General features: G+C 40.3%; 1 protein-coding gene and 1 long non-coding RNA gene across 2 annotated transcripts in view; one reads left to right on the top strand and one right to left on the bottom strand.

Moving 5' to 3' along the window:
- The window catches only part of LOC133553624 (guanine nucleotide-binding protein G(q) subunit alpha), a 48,861-nt gene extending 24,736 nt beyond the window's left edge, over positions 1 to 24,125 (bottom strand). Inside the window, exons 1-2 of the mRNA XM_061902070.1 lie at positions 23,234 to 24,125; positions 3,441 to 3,625 (exon numbers count right to left, since the gene is read on the bottom strand). Of these exons, the coding sequence (XP_061758054.1) occupies positions 3,441 to 3,625; positions 23,234 to 23,369 (321 nt within the window). The 5' untranslated portion in view covers positions 23,370 to 24,125. The remainder of the gene's footprint in view (positions 1 to 3,440; positions 3,626 to 23,233) is intronic.
- LOC133553628 (uncharacterized) lies at positions 12,068 to 24,301 on the top strand. The gene is made up of 3 exons (XR_009806965.1): positions 12,068 to 12,192; positions 12,272 to 12,397; positions 24,079 to 24,301. It is a non-coding gene; the product is annotated as an uncharacterized LOC133553628 (long non-coding RNA).
- The last annotated feature ends 359 nt before the right edge of the window (positions 24,302 to 24,660 follow it).

Below are 24,660 nucleotides of genomic sequence, written 5' to 3'. Positions count from 1 at the left end.
GGAGCGACTTACTGTATGTGTGAAATTATTAACACATTACCGTAAAATATCAAATAATATTATTTAGCTCATTCATGTAAGAGACTAGACGTATAAGATTTAATCAGATTTATCGATTAGGAGTGACAGATTGTTTGGTAAACGTATAGCATGTTCTATATGTTATAGTTATTTGAGTGACTCTTACAATAATATGTTACGTTAACATACCAGGCACCTTCTCCGTTGGTTATTTATGCGTCATATAACGTACACTTATTCAGCCTGTTGTTCACTATTCTTCATTTATTTTAAATTGCCTTTCAAATATCTATTCCTGGTGTTGAGTTTTATCAAATAAATTTCCTCCAAAAATGCGACTTAATACTCCAGTGCGACTTATATATTTTTTCCCCTTCTTTATTATGCATTTTTGCCAGGTGCGACTTATACTTTGGAGCGACTTATACTCCGAAAAATGCGGTATATTGTTAGTGTGCAGGAGTTTTTCTTCTTTTTGCTTGTATGGTATTGTTCTTGTATTATATTGTTTCTGTTAAATGTGGAATGAGTGAGAGGGGTTGGTATTTATAAGCATCTGCTTCATCCAACCCCTTTTCAAGCCTTGCATAAATGCCTCTGCCAAAATGTAAAAAAACAAAAACGTGTAGTACTGCGCAGGTCTGAAATAAATACTTTAATTCAGGGGTCTCAAACTCAATTGACCTGGGGGCCACTGGATGCAGAGTCTGGGTGAGGCCAAGCAGCAAGAAAATATTTCTTAAAAAAATATATTTTTAAAAGTGTATTTTTATTTTCAACACAAAATAAAATCAAAATAAATTTAACTAAATGAGAATTAAGTAAGGTAAATAAATCAGTCATGGGTAATAACAATAATAATTCGATTTCTTCAGTCAGCAACAATGTATACACATACTTACTGTAATGTCATGAGCTATGGAATATAAGAACTACACTACCCAGCATGCAACAGTAGTAACGGTGAAGGATGTACTGTATGTCCCCATGTCGGCAGCTAGAATGTGGTTATGAGTACGCTATGCAGTTTACAGTTACGGTAGCACAATTAACTCCGAAAGGGCTAACATCACGACTAATGTGTTACACGTCCGATTCGCCAAGCGACTCTCTGTCGGCAGTATCAGCGCTGGGGTCCAGTGCACCATAGTTTTGTATTGTCGCTCGGTCCTTCGGCGGAGTGCTTCGCAAGCTACCGGGCCGCTCGTTTCCCCGGCGCCGGGGGAGGGAGGGAGCTCGAGAGAGACACACAGACAGTGACAGAGAGAGCTCGAGAGCTCGAGAGACAGAGCGAGTAGGCGGTCGAGCGAGCGAGCGAGGGAGGAAGAGTGCATGCGGGTCTAGTGGAAAAGCGGCAAAACGTTTCTCTGCTTGCAACACGCAAGTTACGTCAATGTTTTGCCCTTGAGAGACACATACCACACCGTGGTTGGTAGATTCCTTTGGCTCCTCACACACTGCTGCCAAGCGCCATTCATATAAAACACTAACATTAAACTTTCATATTAAGGTGAGGGCCGCAGAATAACGTCTCGTGGGCTGCAATTGGCCCGCGTGCCGCGTGTCTGAGACCCCTGCTTTAATTCAATTAAATTTATTTTTGTCAGACGTAGACATTTCGATTTCAAAATGGACCACCTACACCGGATGCTGGTTCTCAGGAGGATATCTCAAGACCAGCAAAGCACCGTGGATGACACAATGTCGAATATTTCCCAAAACAATTTGAAATGTGGACTCGTCAGACCACAGAACACTTTTCCACTTTGCATCAGTCCATCTTAGATGATCTCGGGCCCAGAGAAGCCAGCAGCATTTCTGGATGTTGTTGATAAATGGCTTTTGCTTTGCATAGTAGAGCTTTCACTTGCACTTACAGATGTAGCGACAAACTGTTTTTAGTGACAGTGGTTTTCTAAAGTGTTCCTGAGCCCATGTGGATTGATGTTGGTTTTTGATACAGTGCCGTCTGAGGGATCGAAGGTCACGGTCATTCAATGTAGGTTTGCGGCCATGCCGCTTACGTGGAGTGATTTCTCCAGATTCTCTGAACCTTTTGATGATATTATGGACCGTAGATGTTGAAATCCCTAAATTTCTTGCAATTGCACTTTGAGAAACGTTGTTCTTAAACTATTTGACTGTGTGCTCACGCAGTTATGGACAAAGGGGTGTACCTCCCCCATCCTTTCTTGTGAAAGACTGAGCATTTTTTGGGAAGCTGTTTTTATATCCAATCTTGGCACCCACCAGTTCCTAATTAGCCTGCACACATGTGGAATGTTCCAAATAAGTGTTTGATGAGCATTCCTCAACATTATCAGAATTTATTGCTACCTTTCCCAACTACTTTGTCACGTGTTGCTGGCATCAAATTCTAAAGTTAATGATTATTTGCAAAAAAAAATGTTTATCAGTTTGAACATCAAATATGTTGTCTTTGTAGCATATTCAACTGAATATGAGTTGAAAACGATTTGCAAATCATTGTATTCCATTTATATTTACATCTAACACAATTTCCTAACTCAAATGGAAAAGGGGTTTGTATAAAACTTGCGGGTCACACTAACATTAAACTTTCATATAAAGGTAGGGGTTGCAGAATAACGTCTGAGACCCCTGCCTTATCCATCCATCCATTTTCTACCGCTTATCCACTTTTGGGGTCGCGGGGGGCGCTGGCGCCTATCTCAGCTACAATCGGGCGGAAGGCGGGGTACACCCTGGACAAGTCGCCACCTCATCGCAGGGCCACCCCTGCCTTAATTCATTCAATTTCTTTTGTCAGATGTAGACATTTCGATTTCAAAATGGACCACCACCACCGGATGCTGGTTCTCAGGAGGACATCTCAAGACCACCAAAGCTGGCCATGAGGGGGTCGCCATGGCATCAACAAAGATTCCATTCTCCTTATACAGTAAGAAGCCAGGGTAACATCAGCATGATCTGAACAGTGTTAATGTTCCACATTGTTGCTTTAAACACGTGTGACACTCCTCACAATAATATTTAACCAACTTAACCAGCACCTGAAGCAGGTCAGCGCATTAGCGAGCATTCCCTTCTAGAAGCGCCTCAGCCGACAACAAAGCAGGACATGAGCGCACACCGGACGCTCGTGCACATGTAAATAATTGATCAGTGCTTCCAATCTCTATAAGAGCTTCCGGTCATTGAGGGTGGGCACAAATGGAAAATGCAAATGGTCTCATTAAAAAAAAAGGAAGTCATGTAGCACAGTCATGGCTACAACTTCCAATGACATGCAGCTTTTTTTGTTGGCTGTTTATCTGTCTGTGCCGTATAGTGGGACATAGGAAGTGTAAAAAAAAAAAAACACGAAATGATTACTGGATGCCTGCTCCGAGTCTGATAGACAGCCTGCTAAAAATACACAACACTCCTCCATGTACCTTGTTGTGCTCGTATTTGTAAGGGATCTTGAGCGTCTCCGAGGCCTTAATCATGGCCTGCATGGCAGTGAAGATGTTCTGGTACACCAACTTGGTGAAGCCTCGCTTGTCCTCGTCGGTGTAGCCGGCGCCGTGGATGATCCTCATCTGTTTGATAAAAGTGCTCTTGCCACTTTCGCCCGTGCCTGTCAAAACAAATCCCATCTGGTAAAGCAGTGGTCGAGAACCTTTTTGGCTGACAGAGCCATGGAAGCCAAATATTTTAAAATGTATTTCCGTGAGAGCCATATAATATTTTTTAACACTGAATACAACTAAATGCGTGCATTTTTAAGTACCGTACTTTTCGGAGTATAAGTCGCTCCGGAGTATAAGTTGCACCTGCCGAAAATGCATGATAAAGAAGGAAAAAAACATATATACGTCGCACTGGAGTATAAGTCGTATATTTGGGGGAAATTTATTTGATCAAATACAACACCAAGAATAGACATTTGAAACGCAAATTAAAATAAATAAAGAATAGTGAACAACAGGCTGAATAAGTGTACGTTACATGACGCATAAATAACCAACTGGGAAGGTGCCTGGTATGTTAACGTAACATATTATGGTAAGAGTCATTCAAATAACTATAACATACAGCAGTGGTTTCCCTGTGAACATTTTTTAAATTCAAGTACACCCGAATCAGAGCAAAGTATTTTTGGTTGTAAAAAAGAGATAAAGAAGTAAAATACAGCACTATGTCATCAGTTTCTGATTTATTCAATTGTATAACAGTGCAAAATATTGCTTATTTGTAGTGGTCTTTCTTGAAATATTTGGAAAAAAAGATATACAAATAACTAAAAACTTGTTGAAAAATAAAGAAGTGATTCAATTGTAAATAACGATTTCTACACATAGAAGTAATCATCAACTTAAAGTGCCCTCTTTGGGGATTTTAATAGAGATCCATCTGGATTCATGGACTTAATTCTAAACATTTCTTCACAAAAAAATAAATCTTTAACATCAATATTAATGGAACATGTCCTCAAAAAAAATCTAGCTGTCAAAACTGAATATTGCATTGTTGCGTTTCTTTTCACAGTTTATGAACTTACATTCATATTTTGTTGAAGTATTATTCAATAAATATATTTATAGAGGATTTTTTAATTGTTGCTATTGTTAGAATATTTTTTTTTAAATCTCACATACCCCTTGGCATACCTGAAAGTACCCCCAGGGGTACGCGTACCCCCACTTGAGAACCACTGACATATAGAACATGCTATACGTTTACCAAACAATCTGCCCCTCCTAATCGCTAAATCCCATGAAATCTTATATGTCTAGTCTCTTACGTGAATGAGCTAAATAATATTATTTGATATTTTACGGTAATGTGTTAATAGTTTCAAACATAAGTCGCTCCTGAGTATAAGTCGCACCCCTGGCCAAACTATGAAAAAACTGCGACTTATAGTCCGAAAAATACGGTAAGACCAACATTTTTAGTCGGGATGACCGATAATATCAGACTGACGATATTATGGGCCGATAAATGCTTTAAAATGTAATATTGGAAATTATCGGTCTCGGCTTCAAAATGATCGGTATCAAAAAGTAAAATGTATAACTTTTTAAAACACCGCTGTGTACACGGATGTAGGGAGAAGTACAGAGCGCCAATAAACCTTAAAGGCACTTCCTTTGCGTGCCGGCCCAGTCACAAAATATCTACGGCTTTTCACACACACAAGTGAATGCAATTCATACTTGGTCAACAGCCATAAGTAGCCACTGAGGGTGGCCGCATAAACAACTTTAACACTGTTACAAATATGCGCCACACTGTGAACCCACACCAAACAAGAATGACAAACACATTTCGGGAGAACATCCGCACCGTAACACAACATAAACACAATAGAACAAACACCCAGTACCCCTTGCAGCACTAACTCTTCCGGGATGGTACAATATACATCCTTGCTACCCCCTATGCCCACCCAACATCACCCACCTCAACCTCCCCATGCTCTCTCAGGGAGAGCATGTCCCAAATTCCAAGCTGCTGTTTTGAGGCATGTTAAAAAAAAAAATAATGCACTTTGTGACTTCAATAATACATTTTTTTCCATAACTTGAGTTTATTTATTTTGGAAAACCTTAATGCATCCAGCGGGGCATCACAACAAAATTAGGCATAATAATGTGTTAATTCCAAGACTGTATATATCGGTATCGGTTGAAATCGGTATCGGTAACTAAGAGTTAGACAATATTGGAATATCGGATATCTGCAAAAAAGCCATTATTAGTCATCTCTAATGTTTTTACTATAAGTCTCTTATTCTTTTTAATAACATTGTTATTCTGAAGATAACCAATAATAGATAAAATACCTCTTACCATCAATGCGACTTCTTGAACAGGTGCGGTAGAACAGATGGATGGATTCAAATGCATGAGAATGTTTTAGATTTTGAACGTTATTTTTACCACTGTGATTACCAGCGGAGTTATTCATTACTTATCGTGTTAAGCAATGTCAGCTAAGATTCATCTGAGAGCCAGATGCGGTCATCAAAAGAGCCACATCTGGCTCGAGAGCCCTAGGTTCCCTACTCCTGTGTTAAAGGAACCCCTTGTGTTGGAGGTGCCACCACACAACAACGTCTCAGCAACCCTTAAGCATTGACAGAAACTATCTGGGTGTGGAGAGCTAGTAGTAGTTTCTCTTTGGTTCAGTGAGAATGTTGGCAGGCGGACACAACAGACCGACTCGACGCCGTTGCCAACTCTTGAATGGTTTTGGCAGCAAGGAGCGAGAGAAATGCGAACGGGTGTGCATGCTCTGCGTGTCGGCGGCCAAGAGAGCGCGATGCATTCCAGTGTAGACGCTCTGTTACAGTCTGGAACTTTACTTGCAACGTATAATTTCAAGCCTATTTTGGCCAAATTAGCCTGCTCGGTGAGGGGAGCAGTCCCACGGTGGAGCCGTTGAGACGAGAATATCCATTTCATCCCTCATTTATATGTATTTCACATGGTTTTATGCATGTTAAAATAGGGCTGGGCAATATGGCCTTTTTTAATATCTCGATATTTTTAGGCCATATCGTGAAACACTATATACATCTCGATATTTTGTCTTAGCCTTGAATGAACACTTGATGCATATAATCACAGCAGTATGATGATTTTATGTGTCTACATTAAAACATTCTTCTTCAAACATGCTCATTTTAAACTTTCAGAGACAAACCCGCGATATATCGCCCAGCCCTAATATAAAACTATAATTCTTTATAAAATGTGTTTTTGTGTTCATATATTTTGAGTGTCTGGAACAGAATACGTTTTATTTATTAGGCATTAAGTTGGGAAAGTGTCCTGTTAGTTGTTAATAGGCAGTTGAAAGTGCGGCATCAATAGTTAAGAATGGGACACAATATTGATATCTTCTTGCAATACAGTAATGATTAACTAACACCCAGTATTGACATTTATAGTCAGTGTAAAAAATAGGTGGCCGCTATCTCCTGCTTCACCTGCTGTCTTCCACAACTGCGTATAAGCACACCTATAATTATCCTTTACATTCACCTCAATGACAAGCTGTCGAGGACCCCACCTGCTGTTGGACAATCGTTGATGCCTTTCAGCACACACCCTAAGAATAGACGTTTTCGTTTTTGAAAATAAAACTTTAAAGGAGCTGTTTGCCACTTGCTCACCACCGGTGTGCCGTCAGGGCCACCAAGGCCTTCTCTGCTGGCCTAACATAACCAGAAATCGTGGTCATAATTAAAGATAAAAGTATTTTTAATTTACTTTCCCTAAATATCTGAAATTCTCTTCATGTCATATTATGCTCCTCATAGTGCTGTTATTTTTAGATTATAGTTTGTATCCAATCAGAATTCAGCTAGTTTATGTTGGCATGCTGTACGAAATCTGCCGGAAGCCTTAAGAATCAACAATGCAAGCGTCCATTCAGTGCACGGGGACAAACATTATACAGTTACAACAGCCAATCAGATCCCCAGTTGTTGTCAGTAAGGCCTTCTGGGTGGCCTAAGGCAGACATATATTGTGATGTTACGAGCTACGTAAAATAAGAACTCCATTACCCAGCATGCCACAGTAGCCCCGGTTAGGTTGTTGAATGTAGCCATGCCTGCAGCTGGGTGTTATTGACGAGCACGCTGTGGAGTAAACTTTAAGAGCTCGGCCAACACGCCTCGTCTGCATCTTTTATAATTAGACAAGACAACACACATATTTGAAAGGCCATTTTCAAGAAGGATATTTAAAAAGAACTACATCTTGTGAGACCATGTCGGCCAACCCCGGAAGCCTGCTCAGCTGTCCCGGCGATGAAATGTGAGTACAGATATTTCATTTCTTAATTTTTCCACGTTTAATATGTTTTTCGCAATTTTAATTTTGAAATTTCTACATTAAATATGTTTTAATTGATGATTTTTAAATGTGCCAGAAAATAACCTGTTTTGTACAATCCCCAGTGGTGCGTAAATATGTTTCTGTATAGTATTTCTCTAGGAATAGTCACTTAGGGACAGAAATGATGGTATTTTGAGAGGTAATCTTTGAAGTCGGACATCACTGAAGGCCGAGGTGGGAAACGCACGGCCCGCCACTGTTGTTCACGGTTACATTTTTCTAAGCAAAAAATATCACAAAAACATCATTGGCTAGGTTATGTTACACATTTGGAGTAACAGCACACATTTGCTTTACAATTCCAATTCCAATTACCAAATTTATGTAGTCAAAACTTTTACTGGCCCGGATAAAATATTTGGCGTTTACGGCGGTCACTCACCCTGTCTTGTCTACACGTACACACGTACAAAAGCAGTAAAAGAGAGGCATTGAATAATTTGCAGTCATGTTGATAAGAGTTTACATTTAATGACAGTTGCCACTAACTATCCAAATCACTATCAATAGCAAACAACAGCCAAAGCTAATGCGCATGTTTAAAACAAGCTATGAATGCACTTTGGTGCGTGATGTCACTAAGATGACATATCAAAACAACACGAAATTAAAGTGCATTTTTTGTACAGAACGCCACTACAAAAGTTAAAAACAAATAAAGTGCACTTTTGAGCATGATGTCACACAACATATTTCAATAACTGTCAAATAAAAATGAGCTGCATAATAGGAAATCAAACAGTGTATATATGTCCTTTGTTCTGTGGTAGATTCCTGCAAACGTTATCTCCTTCTGTTGTTGATTTTTTTTCATACGGTTTTGATCTGGAAATTGTTGTTACAGCGTTTTGTTGGTGTGGCACCGAACGGAAATGTTGATATGCAGTTTCAAGCACTCTTCATTCTCTAGCGCAGACCTGGGCAAATTAAGACCCAGGGGCCACATGCGGCCCGGCCCGTTAAGCTTTTCAATCTGGCCTGCCGGACATTCCCAAATAATTTTTTTAGATCTTTAGGATGGAAAGTGTAGCTGCTATTATGATGTGCAGTGATGTTTTCTAATGACCGCAAGTCTTGAACAATACAAAGTATTGCAATGGTTGGAATCTGCGCTTTTGCATGATATACTAGTTACTTTGGTAATCTAATTAGTTACTATGGTAAACTAATTAGTTACTAGGGTAATAAGTCACAGCAGCTCAGACGAGGCACCAAGAAGTGTGGGTGGGAAGCGTTTCGACAGTGTTACCAGAGCCTGAAATGCGGGTGTCAGCGACAGACAGGGAAGGAGATTTTTACAACAAAGTTCTAAAGCGGGGGTAGGGAACCTATTGCTCTAGAGCCAGATGTGGCTCTTTTGATGACTGCATCTGGCTCTCAGATAAATCTTGGCTAACATTGCTTAACACAATAAGTAATGAATAATTACGCTGGTAATCACAGTGGTAAAAATAACGTTCAAATTATAAAACATTCTCATCCATTCTAATCAAACCATCCATTTTCTATCGCACCTGTTCAAGAAGTTGCATTAATGCTGAGAAGTATTATATCTATTATTGGTTAGCTTTAGAATAAAAATGTTGTTAAAAATAATAAGAGACTTATTATACTCTAAAAATGTTGGTCTTACGTAAAAATTCATGCATTTCATTGTAGTCAGTGTTAAAAAAATATTATATGGCTCTCACAGAAATACATTTTGAAATATCTTGCTTTCATGGCTCTCTCAGCCAAAAAGGTTCCCGACCCCTGTTCTAAAGCATAGTAATAAAACAGATGTAACAGACTGTGCGTGGGTTTTTTCTTACCCTTCGCGTTCATATTTCACTGTGTTTGTTGCATTTTTGTTGTGTTTCGCTTGCTTGTAAAATATGTGGATGGAGAGGGGGTGTGACGTTCATACGTTGTCAATATTCAATGTTTTATCCTTCATAGTTAATATCGTAAATCCCACATTACTGTCATGTACTTTCTGGGTGTCTCCTTCAGTAAAAAATTCTAAATGCAATTCCGTTTTGTAAGGCTGTCTGTTTTTAGGGTTCAATCAGACATTATTGTGAGGTTTTGTATTAGTGTTCCTAAAAATAGATATACCGGTCACCAGACATATTTGTTTCTCGAAATTTGGGCCCCGAGTCAAAATAATTGCCCAGGCCTGGTCTGGCGGGTGACTTTTCAAATTATGCTAAAAATTAGCAGTGGTGCTACATTTTGTAGCAATGCTTTTGCTGCATAATTGTTCCAACTAATTCCCGCTTGAAGCCAAACCCCCGCTAGACGATGCACCCGTTCTGTTTTTCTGGGGAAATCATTCTTCCTTCATTTGTTACCAGATTCGCACCTTCTTTCTCTCGTATTACCCCTTGCAACGCACCGTTAGCATCACAGCTAATGTTACCCATGTAGATACCTCTCTGCTCGGGGAGGGCGTATGATGTAGCACGCGTGACGTATGTAAGAAGGTGCGCTTGTTTTAAGTGTCTGTGAGAAGGAGAGACAAGAAAGAGTGGGAAACACATGCACTGTAATGACCGCAGCTAAAAGCAACTGTGTGAGAACATATACTTGAATATCACGATATAGTCATTTTCTATATCGCACCGAGACAAACCCGCGATTTATCGAGTACATCAATATATCACCCAGCCATAACGCATGTACGTGTTACGTACATATGCAGTTACGTCATTACGTTCTATAAGCTGTAAGAGGTGGGATATAACGCTTAAAATACATTGGAAAGTTAGCGAAAGTTAGGCATCTGTGTAAATGTTGCAAGCCTCTCTTTTAAGAGGAACAGTAATGGGTAAAACGGAGATTAAAAATGGTACTCGTGAGGGTTTTTGGTGCATAAGAAATAGGAGACATAACAAAATAGATGGATACTGTAGATAGATAGATAGATAGATAGATAGATAGATAGATAGATAGATAGTACTTTGATTCCTTCAAGAGAGTTCCTTCAGGAAAATTAAAATTCCAGCAGCAGTGTAATCAATAAATAATCAAGATTAGTATTTTTCTTTATCCATTCCAGATCATTCACGTCCCAATTAATATTTTTTCCCAACCCCAGTGGCCACGATATTGAACAGTACACTCTTAATTGGTTTAGTCTCATCTAAATCCAATACTTCTGTTGTAAATCTGTTATAGTTAAGCCACAAACTTCAAAGCGCAAGTTGGCGAGGGAGGACTGTACAGATGCTCCTGTACAGTAAGTTAAGTTAAAGTACTAATGATTGTCACATACACACACACACTAGGTGTGGTGAAATTTGTCCTCTGCATTTGGCCCATCCCCTTGAGGTGAGGGGAGCAGTGAGCAGCAGCAATGCCGCGCCCGGGAATCATTTTTGGTGATTTAACCCCCAATTCCAACCCTTGATGCTGAGTGCCAATTAGGGAGGTAATGGGTCCCATTTTTATAGTCTTTGGTATGACTCGGCCAGGGTTTGAACTCACGACCTACCGATCTCAGGGCGGACCCTCTAACCACAAAGCCACTGATTAGCTTTTACTTTTTCTTACTTGGCTACATTTACATCAAACAGGAGCATTACAATGTACGTTCATTTGGCATCGTCTCCGAAGTATACTCGAGCCAGCAGGAAGGTTTTTTTTGCATTTTCTTTTGCGACTTTGCAACACCACCCTAAACTTCAATTACAACCATATATTACTTTGTACCAAACAGAAAAAGGGGAGTATTATAATAGAATATTTGCAGCGTTGTGAGCTCGACCATGTGACATATTTACTGCTTGCTCACACAATTACAACCAAGTCGTGCTGGACTTTGCTCGATCCAAACCTTTTGTGTTGTGCACACTAAACACAGCCTAGAGAAGTGCCTAGAAATGGTGATGTAATACTTTTGAGACAATGTGCAGATGTTTTTTATTCTGCTGGTCATGGAGCACATTCGAGCTGATTTCGGGCGGAAAGCAGTCACCTGTCAATTGTAGGACTGGGACCTCCAAACAATTTGGTCGTCTTTATGTTTTTTTTTGTGAATTCTGAACCCAATTCAACGGCTGTGGTTGGGCCACCGGCTTTACAACATGCACCCATAAAGAGCGAATTGTTCTGCATTAAAGCAGATTACAATGCAACAATGGCACTATTTTTCATCCATGATTTTCTTGTTTTTTTACAGTGGAAGTCACTGCAGTTTGCAGGAGGAGGAGGAATTCATTACAGTAGTATGTACTAACCGGGGTTAGAAGCCTTTCTAAAAAGTCCCCTCTGGAGACCAAATCTCCACATGCCGCTGTCTGAGAGTTATGTGGGTGAAATTCTCTCACGGCCTCCTCGCACACATACTGTATGCCTGCTTCACCACCTTCAACCTTTTATTCTCCAAGGATCTGAGAAAGGAATGGCAAAATGATCCAGAAGCGAGAGAGACAGCTGACTGGCACTCACTTGTGTGATCATCACGTCTAATGAGCTTCTTGCTTCGCAATTTAATTGACGACCAGATGATAGTGGTGAGTAAATCACTTGTTTTTGTAAAGAAAATAATTACATTGAATGACTACCGTATTTTCCGGACTATAAAGCCGCTACTTTTTTCCCCCATGCTTTGAACTGTGCGGGTTATACAAAGGTGCAGCTAATATATGGATTTTTTTTTGCGAAAGGCTAAATTATGGAATGGATTAAGCAAATACATCAGACATGGTGCTAAAATGATACCATTAATGAAACTGTTCAAATGTTTTAAAAAGTACAGGGAAGAAAAATCCTAGTATACAACTTGAACCTTATTAAAAAAAAAGGATGAAACTAGGGCTGGGCGATATGGCCGTTTTTTTAATATCTCGATATTTTTAGGCCATATTGCGATACACAATATACATCTCGATATTTTGCCTTAGCCTTGAATGAACACTTTGTGCATATAATCACAGCAGTATGATGATTCTATGTGTCTACATTAATACATTCTTCATACTGCATGAATATATGCTACTTTTAAACTTTCATGCAGAGAGGGAAATCCAAACTAAGTCAATTTAGCAAAACTGTATTTATTAAATAGTTATTAAGCATAAATACGGTGATCATTTCTCAAAATAAGTTTAAAATACTAAATACCAGGCCACTGGACATAGAAGTACGAAGTTGACGGTAATATAAATGAAAAGGCTGGAAAGCAAGTCAAAAACATGGCATGGTCAATAACCAACGAATCACCATCATCATGCTAAAACATCACAGTTGTCAAGACTTCAGCTCAAATTGGTGTGTTTTTGTAATTAATTCTACCACAGAGGACAAAAGGGATGAAAACAATGGAACCAGAAATATAACTTCCTTAATTTAGTTTTAGAATACAGTAGTTTATTAACTTTTACACTTGTACTGTATGACCTTAAGTACGTTAAAAATATACTTAAACATTGCATGTGGTAAGTAAAAGGTTTTATCCAGGGATGGGAATGAAGATTTACAAAATCAGCTGAAAATGTTTTAATCCTAAAACACCGCTTTTGAAATCTATGCTAGTTTAGGATGCATTTCCTATTTTGAGTCAAAATCTGTTGTTAATCTTCACCTTCAGTTTGATAGATATATCGAGCCATTCCCAGTTCCACTTGTTTCTCAGGCCCTTATCGATATCTTTCGCTAATGAAGCATTCCTATCTTGAATAAGCTTAACCATGTCTAAAACTGTTTTGTCAATAAAGAAACGTGTTAATTGAGAGCTACTGTGTTCTCTTTCCAGATTAGTCGCCGATAAACAACCAATATAAACAGAATAAGAGTTCAGAAACGCTCACAATAATTGAGGATCAGGGACTAGATATTGTCGGCAAACGACGCGTGCAGACGCCTATAACGGGATATGTCATTGGTTGATGTTGTTTCAGCTAATAGTAGAGCTAGCCAATCTGGTGCCTTCACACATTGACATTATATTTTTTGCGGGAATTCTCTGCCTTGTACTGATAACTAGGTCAACGCAAAGACAAAAACCACTAGTACCTAACCCACCCTATAATTTTCTCACATATTTAAAGGATTCACAGAAATGACCCTGGCGGTAGGGGTGTAACGGTACACAAAAATTTCGGTTCGGCACGTACCTCAGTTTAGAGGTCACGGTTCGGTTCATTTTCGGTACAGTAAGAAAACAACAAAGTATATATTTTTTTGGTATTTATTTACCAAATTTGTAAACAATGGCTTTTTACATTCCTTTTAATATTGGGAACACTATAATAATTCTGCCCACGTTAATCCACATTAAACTGCCTCAAGTTGTTGCTTAGATGAAATAAAATGACACAACTTATCTTTTACATATAAAAAGTGCAACATTAAACAGTTTCAAGTCAACTCATCATGCTTAATTTATTACAGCATTTGGGAAGCCTGTAGTTGATTTTTATTATGTAAATGTTATATTTTTATTAACATGTGATATCAAGGACCCTGCCATTCAAAAACAGGCTGCTACATTACTAATAAATAATGTAACTATAGCTGAAAAAATAGTACAGTAGAAATAGGAGAGACTATTCATCCCTAAACACCATGGAGTTAATGTAGGCTTAATGATGCACTTACATTATTATATACACTATCAGAGACAGAAAGTCTTAATTTAACATAATGTCCTTTTTTGCTGCTTCAACACACCTCAATCAACACACACGCACGCACGCACGCACCGCAAAATGAGCTAACGTTACGCTAAAAGCTAACTAGCCTTCACCTCAAACAGGACTGCGAGTGAGCTGAGCTGCAGTTTTTTTCTAGAAGGTCAACGTAAAGTAGTTGACTCGGAAGTGTTTAGTGTAATTTGGAGAGTCCGCTGCTCACCTGCTAAACGCCTATCTGCTCGACGCTGAAGAGCTGACAAGATGCACTCTGAATACGCACTGCTTATTGGCTTGTTATCGCTACTGTTGTAACCAATCAGATGGTTGTGTGGGTGGGACAATGCAGGGTGCTGTGCAGGAGACAGAGGCAGAATGGAGCGGAGCAGCTTGTTAAGACTTTAACATAGGCGGCTACTTCATATGTTCGTGTGGAACTCCTTTGGTACTCCTCCGCACCGAACTCCGCGGAACCCCTGTACCGAAACGGTTCAATACAAATACACGTACCGTTACACCCCTACCTGGCGGCGCCAAAATCGGCGAAATGCCGCGGATTCGCGGAAAATTCCCATCCCTGTTTATCACGTTGGGAGTTTGAACTTAAAATTTTTAAAAACATTCGTCTAGGAAGTTTTGTGTTGAAATCAGATACATTTGAATGTAGGCTTGACCAATATATTGTCCCAGAAATTATTGCCGCTAGACAAAATTATTGTTAGCATAATCTTCAGACTCAAATAAGCACTTGCCGTTTAAAATTGGAAGGTCAATTACTTATTTAAGATTATAAGTTTTAAAAAAAACTAAATATATTCTAAATCTTAAAAATTGCGCTTCGACAAATATTAAACATAATGAAGCGCAGTTTTTCCCCCATTGGAAAAACTATGTGACTCACTGACAAGACGATTCACTTAGTTAATTGAATTCTGCTATTGAACATACTCTGGTGATGAGAGGGAGGCAGAGTGAACACTCTTGCAGCCTGCTTGGAAACGACACACCAAACACACACGGACATGGTAATTTATTGACGACAGCAAAGTTATCGATTTCATTTACATTTATCAGTCCATACCGTATTTTTCCGAGTATAAATCGCTACGGAGTATACGTCGCACCTGCCGAAAATGCATAATAAAGAAGGGAAAAACATATATAAGTCGCACTTTTGGGGGAAATTTGATGAAACCCTACACCAAGAATAGACATTTGAAAGGCAATTTAAAATAAATAAAGAATAGTGAACAACAGCCTGAATAAGTGTACGTTATATGACGCATAAATAATGGTGCCTGATATGTTATGGTAAGAGTCATTCAAGAGTCATTCAAATAACTATAACATATAGAACATGCAATACGTTTACCAAACAATCTGTCACTCCTAATCGCTAAATCCCATGAAATCTTATAAGTCTAGTCTCTTATGTGAATGAGCTAAATGTTATTATTTGGTATTTTACGGTAATGTGTTAATAATTTCACACATAAGTCGCTCCCGAGTATAAGTCGCACCCCTGGCCAAACTATGAAAAAAACTGCGACTTATAGTCCTAAAAATACGGTAATTCAATTTATTTGATCACATAACCGATCTTGTTCTTGTGAGGTTTCACTCCAGTCCCAGAGAGTAAATGTATCACTCCTTGCTTTACCATGAATTGATTAACGTGGACCCCGACTTAAACAAGTTGGAAAAACGTATTCGAGTGCTACCATTTACTAGTCAATTGTACGGAATATGTACTGTACTGCGCAATCTACTAATAAAAGCTTCAATCAATCAATCAATCAATCAATCAATCAAAACTTAGCGGCAAGCGTAAGAGGGAACGAAGATAGAATTGTACGTAATAAATGATAACCTTTTACGTAATTTTCCACTCCAGACCTGCGAGTGGCGATGTTGCAAATTACAAAGTGATTAGAAGCTGCCAAACGATTGAAGGGAGCGTACAGGTCTTCTGCAGTGGCTGAGCATATTTACATCTAGATACTTTTTACAATACCCAAAACAGACATGTTGTCAACAACTGAATGAGGTTGCCATTAACAGAATACAACCTCTAGATCAAGGGTGTCAAACTCATTTTAGATCGGGGGGCACATGGAGAAAAATCTACTCCCAAGTGGGCCGGACTGGTAAAATCACGGCACGATAACTTAAAAATAAAGACAACTTTAGATTGTCTTCTGTGTTTAAAAAAAAACAAGCACATTCTTAAAATGTACAAATCATACTGTTTTTTTTCTTTACACTTACTTGTTGTGGTTAATAGTATTCTATTTTTATTTGTCATTATTTGTATTTTCTGAATAAATGATGTGATAATGTTCATCAGTCAACTCATTGGTGTTAATTTTCAATCTATCAAGATAAAAAAAATTATTAAAATGAAATTACAGGGTGTTATTTATGTAGTTTGATCATTTTCCTCGACTGATGCAATAACATCATGTGGTTTGGTTTGTACATACGTAGCATCATCTACAAAGATTCAAGAATTGCTATTGCGACATCCAATGGACACATTTAGAACAACAGTTTCTTTCATTCAAAATTTGGCTCATTTTTATACTTGGCAAACTCATCCGGCGGGCCGGATGTTTGACACCGCTGTGCTACAGAAATGATTGCTTATATTCTGTGTTGGGTTTAATTACAAGAGTTTATCAATATGCTTTTAAAATCTTTATACGCACTGACACATGTGATTTCGTCTAATCCAGGGGTGTCAAACGTACGGCCCACAGGCTGAATCAAGCCCGCGAACAGGTTTTATCCGGCCCGCGGGATGAGTTTGCTAAGTATAAAAATGAGCCGAAATGTTTGAATGTTCTAAATGTGTCCGCTGGATGTCGCAATAGCAATTTTTTGTATCTTTGTAGATGATGCTACATCCATCCATCAATCTATTTTTTACCGCTTGTCCCTTTTGGGGTTGCGGCGGGGGTTCGCTGGAGCCTATCTCAGCTGCATTCGGGCGGTAGGCAGGGTACACGCTGGACAAGTCGCCACCTCATCGCAGGGCCAACACAGATAGACAGACAACATTCATACTCACATTCACACACTACATATGTAAAAAAATAAAAATAAACCACATGATGTTAGTGCACCAGTTGAGGAAAATGAGCAAACTTCATAAATAACATTCTGTAATTTGATTTTGATATTGTTTTTTTATCTTGATAGATTGAAAATATATACTCGATATATCGCGGGTTTGTCTCTGTGCGATATAGAACATGACTATATCGTGATATTCGGGTATACGCAGGGATGTGAAGGGAGATTTACAAAAACCAGCTGAAACTTTTTTAATCCTAAAACACGGCTTTGCGGAAGGCCGTACAGTGGCTGCACCCGAGTGCACTTAGTGCACTCGCCTGCTAGGGTGGTCTGGGGGCATGCTCCCCCAGAAAAATGTTGAACTCTATGTTAGCTCAGGATGCATTTCCTGCTATTTTGAGTCAAAATCCAACAATATTCTCCTGACCAAAATTTCACATTTATTAGCAAATATTTTCATAAAAATTTATCATGTGATGAAATTTATGTATACAAGTTTACACATATATCAAATTATTGCACACTTTTGGATTCTAGACAAAAATAGGCCTACAAATGGATTAACCAGAATTTAAAATATAAAAATTTTGAAATACATAAGATCGTATATTGTACCTCTGAATGGACTCGTCTGTCGCAGATTGGTGTGAGAGGAGCCGAGTCGGCGGTGGGAGGCTTCGTTAGTTGATATGAGGCTGCATTTGTGACAATGTTTGACTTCAGTTTGAAGGCAGATCCCAGTGAAAAATTACGTCTCCGTAAACTCACTTTACTTAGATGCCTTACCGATTTCGTGTGGTCAAAGAGTGCCACCTTTCCCCGAGATCCATAGTTCACAATGTCCTTGCAATATAAGCACTGAGCACGTCCCGGTTCATCACACTTTGCAATGAAATCGCTGATCAGTTCATCTACTTCTACGATATTGTTGTTAATCTTCACCTTTAGTTTGATAGATATATTGAGCCATGCCCAGTTCCACTTGTTTCTCACGCCCTTATCGATATCTTTCGCTAATGAAGCATTCCTATCTTGAATTAGCTTAACCGTGTCTGAAACTGTTTAGTCAATAAAGAAAAGTGTTAACTGAGAGCTACTGTCTTCTTTCCAGATTAGTCGCCGATAAACACAACCAATATAAACAGAATCAATCCAATCCAATCCACTTTATTTATATAGCACATTTAAAACAACAAAATGTTTCCAAAGTGCTGCACAACAATATTAAAAACAACAACTGGATCAGTCTGTCGCAGCACGAAACAGCTCAGTTCAAAGGAGGAAAAGAGCACTCCATGATCACCTTGTGATGAACGCTTTCCTTTAAAACAATCGCTAAACCCCCGCCACGACCACTCTTTCTCGGCATGTGAATGAAAGTACAGTCTGGGGGCAATAGCTCTGAAAAAGCAGCAGACTCACCGGTGCCAATCCAGGTTTCTGTCAAGAACAGTATATCCAAAGAGTGTGACGAGAAAAAGTCCTGGAGAACAAAAGTCTTGTTAATCACGGATCTCGCATTCACGAGTGCACACCTCGTAGAAGTTGTTGTAGCCACGCACGGTGCCCAGCTCAGCGGCCGAATATTAGCCAGGGACACGCCACCTGAGCCCCGGTGAGATGAGCATAGAGGGCGCAGCGCGCAGGGATCCTCCCGCTATCCGATAATTGGCACCAACCAAGACCCGAACAGTCGAAGCACCCGCCGCGACAAATAGCGACCAAAACAGTCGCTGTACTCCAGGAGAATTGCAGAGATCTTCACCGTGTCAAGATGTGCCAACCAAGCTTTCACTTTTACCAGTCGGCCGGATCGCACTCCTCGGCGTTTCCGCTTCCTGGGCAGCGGCGTGTTCACCAGGCGGAAGCACTCGGGTAGGTTAGCATTAGCACGGAAAAATGAATCTGAGTCTCTTGCATTGTAAAGTTCACATGACCGTACTGACTCCCCTATCCTCAACAGCTCCTGGCGTTCATACACTAAAAGTGAGTCGATGGTCCTCAAAACACACATCAAAATAACAACAAAACAGACAGTGGTGCTCAGAGGCAAGCGGCGAACCAGACACACCGGCGCCATCTTGTTCTCTTTTTTTATAACGAATTATATAATATATAACATTATAAGAATACGAGTTCAGAAACGCTCACAATAATTGAGGATCAGGGACTAGATATTGTCGGAAAACGACGCGTGCAGGCGCATATAACGGGCAATGTCATTGGTTGATGTTGTCAGTTGATAGTAGAGTTTAGCAAATCTGGTGCCTTCACACATTGGCATTATATTATATAAATGACCCTGGCGGCGCCAAAATCGGCGGAATTCTCATCCCTGTATACGTTCTCACGCAGTGGCTTTTAGCTGCTGGCATTAAACGACAGGCTCTTCTCACTCTGTCCTGTCTTTCCTTCTCACAGACAAGCGGACCTTCTTACAGACGTCACATAGTGTCATGTCATATGCCCTCGCATGAGAGGTAGCAGCATGGGTAACATTAGCTAGAATGCTAGCGGAGTGGTGCGAGTGGAAATACGAGAGAAAGAAGGTGCCAGTCTGGTAACAAATGAAGGAAGAATTAATTCCAAAGAAAACAGCACGTGGTCCATTGTCTGGCGGTGGTTTGGCTTCAAACGGGAATATGTCGAAAAAGTATGCGACAAAAGCGTTGCTCCAAAAAGTAGCACTTACTGCTAATTTGGAGCATCATTTGAAAAGTCCCCCACCTATTCGGTGCCATACCCACAAAATGCCAAAGCAACCATTTCCAGATCGTATGAAAAAAATAGTCAACAGAATTTAATAACGTCTTTAGTAACCTACAATATAACAAAGGACATACACTATTTGATTTCCTGTTACGCAGCTCATTTTTATTTGACAGTTATTGAAATATCTTGTGTGACATCATGCACAAAAGTGCACGTTATTTGTTTTAAACTATTGTAGTGGCCTTCGGTACAAAAAGTGCACTTTATTTTAGTGTTTATATGTTTGGTTTGGGGACGGCGTGGAACAATGGCCGTGTGCAACCCGAGGGTCTCTGGTTCAATCCCCATTTAGTACCAACCTCGTCAGGTCCGTTGTGTCCTGAGCAAGACACTTCACCCTTGCTCCTGATGGGTGCTGGTTAGCGCCTTGCATGGCAGCTCCCTCTATCAGTGTTTGAATGTGTGTGAATGGGTAAATATGGAAGTAGTGTCAAAGCGCTTTGAGTACCTTGGAGGTAAAAAAGCGCTATACAAGTACAACACATTTATCATTTATTTATATGTCATCTTAGTGACATCATGCACAAAAGTGCACTAATAGCCTGTTTTAAAATGTCTCTGACAATCTTGCACTTTTTGTTTTTAAATGACATGAATGTTTGTGCCACTGCTTAATAACTGTTTAATAAATACAGTTTTGCTAAATTGACTTAGTTGGGATTTCCATTTCTGCATGAAAGTTTAAAATGAGCATACCGTAATTCCTTGAATTGCTGCAGGGCATATAATATGCGCCTGCCTTGAATTACTGCCTGGTCAAACTCGCTTCGCAAAATAATTAGCGCATGCTTAGTATTACCGCCTGGTCAAACTTGTGACGTCACGAGTGACACTTCCCCTGTCATCATTTTTAAAATGGAGGAGGCTGATTTCAATACCGGTAATTTGAAATCGCATATAGGGAAGAAGATTAAGAGCTATTCAGTAGGATTTAAGTTCCAAGCTTACATCACACTCAAATGTTTACTGCATGTCTTTGGTAAGTGCCGGAGTGAGAAGAGGTTTTAAAATAATTAGCGCATGCTTACTTTTACTGCATGCCTTTGGTAAGCGCAGGACTAAGAAGAAGTTTGAAATTAATTAACGCCCCGGCGGCAATTCAAGGAAATACGGTATATTAATGCAGTATGAAGAAGAATGTTTTAATGTAGACACATAGAATCATCATACTGCTGTGATTATATGCATCAAGTGTTCATTCAAGGCTAAGGCAAAATATCGAGATATGGATATGGCTTGAAAATATTGAGGTATTAATAAAAGGCCATATCGCCCAGCCCGAGCTTGTTGTATTTTTGAACAAAGAAAACAATCTGACGTTGTCTTTATTTGTAAGTTATCGTGCCGTGATTTTACCAGTCCGGCCTACTTTGAAGTACATTTTTCTCCATGAAGTACATTTTTCTCCATGTGGCCCCTGATCTAGAATGACTATGACACCCCTGGTCTAATCATTACCAGGAGCTGCCTGCACCACAGTAGCAGACTTTGGCCCAGACACTGGACTCCTGCAGGCCTGAGTGCACAGGTTGCTGTCAGCCAAACCTGCACAATCCAAAAACCTCACAGTTGCATTAAAGGCCTACTGAAATGCGATTTTATTCAAACGGGGATAGCAGATCCATTCTATGTGTCATACTTGATCATTTCGCGATACTGCCATATTTTTGCTGAAAGGATTTAATAGAGAACATCGACGATAAAGTTCGCAACTTTTGGTCGCTATTAAAAAAGCCTTGCCTGTACCGGAAGTAGCAGACGATGTGCGCGTGACGTCACGGGTTGTGGAGCTCCTCACATTGTTTACAATCATAGCCACCAGCAGCGAGAGCAATTCTGACCGAGAAAGCGACTATTTCCCCATTAATTTGAGCGAGGACTAGAAAAAAATAAAAAAGACGAGTGCAGTGGGAGCAATTCAGATGTTATTAGACACATTTACTAGGTTAATTTTGGAAAATCCCTTATCTGCTTATTGTGTTACTAGTGTTTTAGTGAGATTATATGATCGTACCTGAAAGTTAGAGGGGTGTGGCCACAAGTGTGGTGACCGGCAGTGTCTCAGAGGAAAGCCACGTTTCTCGACGAGGCAAGGCAGCCGGGCTGAGATTTTTGTTCCCCCCTCCACGGAGTAACCATCCGACGGTCGGTGGCGGCCGGTGGGAGGAGGCAAGAGAGTCCACAGCTGCAGGAGGAATGACGCAAACTCTCCGCTCATGTCTACGGTAAGAGCCGAATGTAAATAAGGAAACACCGGCTGTGTTTTTGTTGCTAAAGGTGGCCGCAATTCACCGCTTCCCACCTACACCTTTTTTCTTTGACGTCTCCATTATTGATTGAAAAAATTGCAAAAGATTCAGCAACACAGATGTCCAGAATACTGTGTAATTATGCGATTAAAGCAGACCACTTATAACTGTGATCGGTGCTGGATCAAAATGTCCGTCACGCGCACACGTCATCATACTGCAACGTTTTTAACAGGAAACTTTGCGCGAAATTTAAAATTGCAGATACTTTGCGCGAAATTTAAAATTGCAATTTAGTAAACTAACCCGGCAGTATTGGCATGTGTTGCAATGTTAAGATCTCATCATTTATATATAAACTATCAGACTGCGTGGTCGGTAGTAGTGGGTTTCAGTAGGCCTTTAAAAGCAGTGCGTTTTCTCCACACTAGCACTTTCTAGTTTGGCAGGCAACACAAATCTGGCTATCTGTGCACTGGACTAAATACAAAAAAAAAAAAACACCCACGCACCTTGACACAGGTGGCAGACCCATTGATAAACAAACCCCTGCAAAAAACTCACATGTAGCTGGAATTATTCATTCCCACTTGCACCCCCACCAATAAGATGAGCTTACCGAGCAGCAACAGTTTGAGCTCCCGCCTCGCGTCCCTCTTGTCCCGGCGGAGCTGCCTCTCGATCTCGTCGTTGATCCTCCGGGCTTCTTTCGCCTCCTCGCTCAGGCAACACGCCATAATAGACTCCAGAGTCATACTTTCACGCTTCTTCTTTTTTTTTAAATATATATATATATATATATGTTTTTCCTCGTTTGGCGTTAGTTCCACCCGACTCCCGGGAGGCTTGGAAGATCAAGGGAAAAGGCGGACGGGGTGAGGGAAAAAGTCCTCACGCGGCCTGGTCGCTGGTCAAATGACGGCCTGCAGGCGACGAGTTACCGGAGGTGGAGGGGAAACAAATCTGATCCCCGAGAAACGAATCTTCTCCTTTCCACCTCCTCCTTGCAACTCGGATAGTAGCCGTCTGTGGGCGATCAACACATCCGTTGAAGACACGTCCTGAGTGGGCTCTCGTTAAGCATCGCCATCCGCGCTACGGACCACTATTCCCCGTTCCGATGTGGCAAAACTCTCAATCTTCCATCCAGCACCCACTGACACGTGTGAATATAACCACAGAGGGTCTATTTTTCCTTCCTGTTCCCCTTTCTTTCCCGGTGGCTCCGCTCCCGGGCGTGGTAAGGCTAAAATATGGCGGACTTTCACGCCAATCCGATAGGCAAAAAAAGGATACGGGCACGGTTGTCTCTTCTCCGCGCTTATGCATAAAACGTCGCGGGAACTCGTGGCAGTTGGTTGCAGCGGGTAGATGGCTCCATGACTCCGAAGACTGGCGTGTTTCGTGCGCCGACAATCTGGTCCTTTTCCCCTGTCAATTGTTTTCATGTGTTTTTTTTATGAGAGGCCATCCACTCCTCCGCTGGCTGCGTGACGTCACCCTCATCCAGCAGAGGGGCGTGGCGTCAGTCAAGGGTTTGATTTGGACACCCCACGCCCCCTCTTCCTCCTCCACCATATCTAAAATGTGAATGGACAAGAGGAAGCAGCAAGGTGGGTGGTAGTGCACATTGAGCTCGATGAACATTAAATATGTTGTCTTAGTAGCATATTCAAATGAACATGGGTTGAAAATGATTTGCAAATCATTGTATTCCGTTTATATTTATCTAACACAGTGGTTCTTAAAGGCCTACTGCAGGGGTGCTCACACTTTTTCTGCAGGCGAGCTACTTTTCAATTGACCAAGTCGTGGAGATCTACCTCATTCATATTTTTAATTTATATTTATTTATTTATGAAAGAGACATTTTTGTTAACAAGCTAATGGTGTTTAATGATAATACAAGCATGTTTAAAGGCCTACTGAAATGAGATTTTCTTATTTAAACGGGGATAGCAGGTCCATTCTACAGTATATGTCGTACTTGATCATTTCGCAATATTTCCATACTTTTGCTGAAAGGATGTAGTAGAGAACATCGAC

The sequence above is a fragment of the Nerophis ophidion genome, linkage group LG01 (assembly GCF_033978795.1).
Source record: "Nerophis ophidion isolate RoL-2023_Sa linkage group LG01, RoL_Noph_v1.0, whole genome shotgun sequence".
In the NCBI taxonomy this organism is placed as follows: Eukaryota; Metazoa; Chordata; class Actinopteri; order Syngnathiformes; family Syngnathidae; genus Nerophis; species Nerophis ophidion.
This window is presented reverse-complemented; position numbering and strand designations above follow the sequence as displayed.